At 48.4% G+C, this 6,000-nt stretch overlaps 1 protein-coding gene across 4 annotated transcripts in view; it reads right to left on the bottom strand.

The window, feature by feature from the left end:
- Positions 1 to 881: 881 nt before the first annotated feature.
- The window catches only part of PLCD1 (phospholipase C delta 1), a 54,931-nt gene continuing 49,812 nt past the window's right edge, over positions 882 to 6,000 (bottom strand). For all 4 annotated transcript variants that reach the window (XM_087731116.1, XM_009475352.2, XM_087731105.1 and 1 more), the window contains 3 exons: positions 5,437 to 5,569; positions 2,426 to 2,575; positions 882 to 2,081 (listed from right to left, as the gene is read on the bottom strand). In XM_087731116.1, coding sequence (XP_087587242.1) covers positions 1,990 to 2,081; positions 2,426 to 2,575; positions 5,437 to 5,569 — 375 coding nt within the window. In that variant the 3' untranslated portion in view covers positions 882 to 1,989. The remainder of the gene's footprint in view (positions 2,082 to 2,425; positions 2,576 to 5,436; positions 5,570 to 6,000) is intronic.

Genomic DNA, 6,000 nt, shown 5'->3' with positions numbered 1-6,000 from the left:
CCCAAGTGCTGGCCACAGCAAGCAGGTGAGAGCCGGTTTAGCTCAATAATCCAACTGAAGTCTAATCCTGCAACACCAAAAACACAAATAATTTGTTCTCAGCTGACTCAGCGGGCTGATGCAACTCACCCACCAGAGCAGGTGCTGACACAAGCGAGGGGGCAGGAATGCCTCCCGTCATGCCTGCTCTCAGGCCGCACGGGGCAGGCTCCCTGCGTGGTACAGGGCAGTCCCGGGTATCCTTCGTTCATGCTTTTTATCCCATGACTCCTTAAAACAAAATGCTCAGAGCATCCTGGGAGCAGGGACCAAATTCAGGCTGTCCTTGAGTTGGAGTCAAGGATGCTCCAGCCTTGGCCTTCAAATGCGTCTCCCGACACGACGTGCCCCAGCCCAGGGGCGAGCTGAGAGAGAGCCCGTGCCACTGCAGGGCAGCCCGCTCTGCCTCGGTGGCCTCTGCCACTCCTCAACTCTTTCAACTGCTGGTTATTAATTCAATATGAGCCTTTGAGTTGTGGATATAATTCACATTTAATCTGGCAATGGTTTACAACATCACACAGTATTGTAGTGAAGAGGAAAAATCAATGTGTCCAGCGACGATTACTGCAGCATAACGAACTCCAGGTAGGACTAAATGAAACCCAGTTCTACAGTGGGCCCAAGGATCACTAAATCCAGGCTATTTTAGACTCAAAAATAGATGACGTTGTGAGTGGACTGGAATTTGTTTAAAAGGACATTAACCTCTTTGGTAGCAGCCGGTCCTCTCCACCGCCAAGCATGAAAAGCCCCAGAAAGACTGATAGCTTTACGAAATGAAGCATGTCTATCTCCAGCTTCACGTGTGTTGCATTCAAGTAAGACAAAGAGGCAAACAGTGACAAGTAATTGGACTTTACTGATTTTTTTTTTACTTTAATAGTCTAACATATTGTTAATAACATAGTTGGCACTTCAAAAATATATATTATTTTATTTCAACAATATTCCCTTAACTCTGTAGTTGTACTTGATGAAAAATCACCTTTTGCCATAAATACTGTGTTGCTGTTCAAAACACTCTTGTCTGTCTGTGCTAGGTTACCCCTACAGCGCAACTGGGACCAGGCTGACATTTACAATGGTTTCTACTGCCATTTCCTCCATGTAAAAAATGACGTTTTTTTCTATAAAAACACAAACAAAGAAAGTTTTACTGCATTAAAAAGAAACCCTACTGTCAGTTGAGCGTATTTCCACTGTCATCGGCAAAAGACATCCTCTGAGGTCCCCGTGAGTGGGTTTCACTTTGGGTTAGAGGGAAATCTGCCGTTCGGCAGCTTCTTTCTGCTTCACAGGACGAGAGCCAGGCTTTGAACGCAAAGCGACCTGGCTGAGAGCCAGGCACACAGGCAGAGTAGTGTTCATGTATTTTTTATTATAATACAAAAGGAAAGTCGAGTTATATAACACGGGCCTTTGTAGTGCAGCTTTCTTTTTTAATCTGTAACAGATAAGAGAATTGTGTCCCCGTTTAAGACTTCATATGGTGAAAGATGGCTGGCATCTTAAATTGCAAGAAGTCCCCTGGCATCTGGCCACTGATTTCAGTGGTGGGGTGGATTTTTTCTTGCACAGATGTTGAGTGTTTTGTCCAGATGTCTGACCAAACCCACTTCAAGAGCTGTACTTTGCTAAAAAGGAATCCCTATCCTCTCTCTAAAAGCAGAATTAAAAAATCACACTAAATAAAGTGAACTAAAAACACAGCTGGATTGGTCAAACAGGTATAAAAAGATTAGTCTCAACAGCAGCATTAGGATGTTTCCAGCACGCAGAAGGGAGAAGGTCGATGGCTATTTCACATCAGGGGTCCTATGGGGCACCGTGTGCTGCTCCAGAGACGGCACTGGGGATTTGACGGGACCCTGACATTGGCAGGCTTCGCACGCTGAATTCCTTCTAGGTCTGTAACGAGGTCCTCTGTGCCCTGAAAGAGCTGAGCTGCTAATCACAGTCCTGGATATCGATGTACACAAAGAGGGTGGAGGAGGAGTACGGGTCTCCGTTCTTGGTCAGAAGGTGGATGTGGCGGTAACCTGGAAGCAGAGACACAGATGGAAAGTGGCCTTTAGTCCAGTCAGAAGAACATTCGCTAACATTTGCCAAGACCCTGCAAAAACATCTCCCTGTTGCTGAGAGCGTTTTGCTGCTGGTACCCTGCAGAACAGGCAGGTCTGAGAGACATGGCTTTGAGCCCGAGGCCACTGGTGACAAGGGGATCCCTTCCCCATCTGCCCAGTAACCCATTTATCATCTTGCCCATACCCCAGACAGACAACCTGTTCTGACCCGAGGTGTGATGGGTGTGGACCTCTCATCTAGGACACTGGAGCTTCCCAGAGGGCTCTGTGGTTGTGAGGAACAGGGAGCAGGGCCTTACCTCGCTTCAGACTAGTGAAGGGTAGGGTGTACTGCCCGATGAAGTCGTTCTTGGTCGACATGTCAAAGTCTTCCACCACAAACCGGATCAGGGCAAGTGCAGGGATCTCTATGTCAAATGTAAACTCTTCGTCCCATTTTGGATTAAAGCCTGGGCAACACAGACAAGGATGGAGGTCAGAGCTGCTCACAAACAAGGAAGGAGGTAAGAGATGCTCACAAGCAAGGGTGGAGGTCAGAGATGTTGGCAGATAAGGATGGAGGTCAGAGATGCTTGCAAATGGATGGAGACTTTGCCTGACTGCCAGCCTAATCCCACCCAGCCAAAGCTCTTGGGAGGTGCTGAGACCATTCTTCCCAGCTCTGACACCGATTTGCTCCCTAATCCTTCAGCTTAGGCTGCTCATTGCAGACCTCAGCACCACACCCTCAGAAGGCAGCAAGGAGCAGGAGGAAGGTGAACTCAGCTCTGCCCCACAGGCTCTCGCTGGCTGATACGTGGATGTCTGGTTGTCATTGGACCAGCTGCAAATTTTTACAGCCCTAAACCAGTGGGGGAGCAGAGAGGAAAGCTGTGCCTCTGTGTTGTGACAGCCTTCTGGGGCCTTAAGCCTCACAGAGTGCTCGAGGTACACTCCTCTGTCACCACTCTGTGCCTCAGTTTCCCTGTCTGCAAGAAAGGTTAATGAGGAGTGTCTGATTACAAAAAGCATCATCAGGTCTGTGGACAAAATGTTTTATGTCTCCCTGTATAAGGGCAGTGTCTGAGACAGCCAGACTAGTCCCACTTCTGTGATGGCTAAGGATCTTGTGATCTGGACTCACAAAGCAAACAAAACCAAAAGCAAAACAAAACCAAAAGCAAAAAAAGATGACAGCTGAAGAGCAAGATCAGTGCTTTCTCTCCAGCTCACGGTGGGTGCTCTCTGCAGTTTCAATAAACCACTCCCCAGAAACAAACAGGAGGAGAGGACATCCTTTTTGAAATCCTGCTGCCATCGGCCCAGCCTGCGCAGAGTGGACGCCCAAGGACAACAAAACGTCAGCTCAAGCCTGCTGGTCATGGAGGGTCTGTGGATGATTCGGCAGGAGGCAGGGATCTTTCAGCTGGCCCTGAAGATGCTGAGATGGGCCTGTGGACAGTGCCATAGCAAAATACCTAATACCTGTGCTGAGTTGGTGCACTTTATTTGGACTTTCATGGGATTAAATCAACTGGACTGTTCAGATAACACACATCTGCTCATGACCCCCTTCATTCTTGGGGAAAAAAAAAAAGCAGTGTTGCTGATCCCATGGGAGCAGAAATCATGAAACTTGAGGGAAAGTCATTGGCCCTAGGACAGTAGATCTCCTTTCCAACATCAGTGTTTTCATGGTTTTGATTCACTTTGGGCAACACTCCCTCCAGCATCCCTCCAGCATCCCTCCACCATCCCTCCAGCCAGCCAAGGGTTGGCCATGGGGCTGGGTGTGCTGAGCAGCCCTGAGGAACAGGCCCAGCAGGTCTGAATCATTCCCTACACAGCTTTCACTTGAGACATTATAAAAATCATTGTAGGTGATGGAGATGGCCGTGAGCTTTAGGAGCTGGGCCAGGTTTACTCAAACAGGAAAGAGGAAAAGGGAAGCATTGTTAGCAGGGAGGAAAATATGCATTGGCTTTCTAGGTCTTGGCTCTTACACCACAGAGAAAAGCCGCGTGCGTGTGTGTGTGTGTAGGTGTGTACGTGTACATGTGTGTTTGTCAGCAGGAGGGCGAGGGCTGATTTTTCAGATTCCTACTGCCTTGTTACTCCCACAGGAGGGAGGGCTGAACTGGCCCTCTGCAATCTCTGAAGGCCACAGTATTCAGACCCTCACTGTACGGAGGGAAATCACAGCCATGTTTGACTGGTGAGAAATGGTCCACGGGGAGGTGAAATGTCTGCGAGATCTCTGAGGTCAGTGCTGGGTAAGCCTTGAGCCCAGCTCTTTGGAGACGGGCTTATGGCTTTCACCCCTCACCTGTAACGTTGCTGTGATGTGCATTAATTTAGTACCAGTGCCACTTTGGCTGAAAGGATGAGCAGATGCTGTGTCCCTGCCTTGTGAGGAGGCTCTGAGCTACAGCAAAGGTTCTCCTTTTATACAGACCATGTTAGATATGAGAAGAGGCTGAGAGAGGTCAAGTTATTCAACCTGGAGAAGGCTAAGGGGGTTATTACTGCCATCCTCCACCACCTCCTTATAGAGAAGATAGAGCTAGGGTCTTCTTACAGGTACACAGCTAAAGCTTGATGCATAATGGACACAAACTGCAACAGGGGAATTTCTGGTTAAGAATAGGGATATCTTATTTTATCATGAGGTCAGTCAAAGACTGGATCACTTGAGAGAGCCCAGAGAGTCTGGGGAATCTCCATCTTTTGAGATATTCAAAATTCATCTGGGCAATACCCTGAGTAACTCGAGTTAACTTTGAGGATGGTTCCACTGTGAGCAGGAGCTGGAACAGACACCTCTGAAGTCCCTTGCAACCTCAATCTTCTGTGAGTTTGTGATACTTTCAGGATAAAATCAGCCTCACAAGAAGCCTTCTCTGGGAAGATCTTAGTGGGGACCTGTGCATCCCAGGTTAAATCCAACTGCATGGAGGTAAGGAGCACTTCCAAAGCTCTAGCTCTGCAAATTTGGCAGCCAGCCTCAAAACAACTCAGATAGCTGATGTTGTTTTGTAGGGAATTTCTGTCTCCAAACATCTTAGAGAGAGAAGAGAGGAAAGAACGCTTGAAAGTAATTCTCCATAGGGACATCAGTCTGTGGGGCTAGTTCATGCCACCAGCAGTCTATAACCAGGGTCCCTGCACTGAAGGAGGCCAACAGCATCTCCTGTATCTGCTTAGCGTGGCGGGCTTGGGTGCCCCTGGGCAGGTCTGGCCACAGCGCAGCATCCTGGCAAGGAACACTCTGCTACATGAAACCACAGGGTTACTGCCCCAGGGGAGCACAGCGTGGAAGAAAATTCCTTACCATTGTTTTCAACTACTTTGGTCTGCTTCTTGTTGTTATCCTGTTGGACTCCGTGGATCTCTACCGTTACCTTAGGATCAACGATGGAGTTTTTGCTTTTGTTCACCTTGGGCAGCTGCTGACCAGAGATGATCTGTGGAGGAAGCAGAGGAAGAGGTCAGGACATCCTTGGGGGGAGTGGGGGGCTCTCCCTGGCAGGAGCGCAGGGCCTGTTGTGACAAGCTGGTGCTGGTCTTTCAGAGCCAGCATTGTGACATCCTTCAGAGCAAGTTGTCAGCCAAAGCACCTAATGAACATTGCTCCAGCCCAGCCAGCTGGCTAGGGAGTAGGCAACTTTTCTAACTGTCCCCACAGTGATCAGATGATACTTGGAAACAACAGTGGTGACTGTTGACTGCGTGTCTGCCTGTATGTTTCTGTAACGACAGTGAATATTGTCATTAACCTCTCCTATTGCCAAATATTAAACATGTAAGTAAGTTCCTGGAGGATAAGAGCCCACGCAGGACTGAAGCAGAGACCCCAGCAGTGGGAAATGAGTAGGGTTAGGATAACATTCCCTAG

Source organism: Nipponia nippon, unplaced genomic scaffold, assembly GCF_047370975.1.
Source record: "Nipponia nippon isolate SJK-2023a ecotype South Korea unplaced genomic scaffold, ASM4737097v1 scaffold_1, whole genome shotgun sequence".
In the NCBI taxonomy this organism is placed as follows: domain Eukaryota; kingdom Metazoa; phylum Chordata; class Aves; order Pelecaniformes; family Threskiornithidae; genus Nipponia; species Nipponia nippon.
This window is presented reverse-complemented; position numbering and strand designations above follow the sequence as displayed.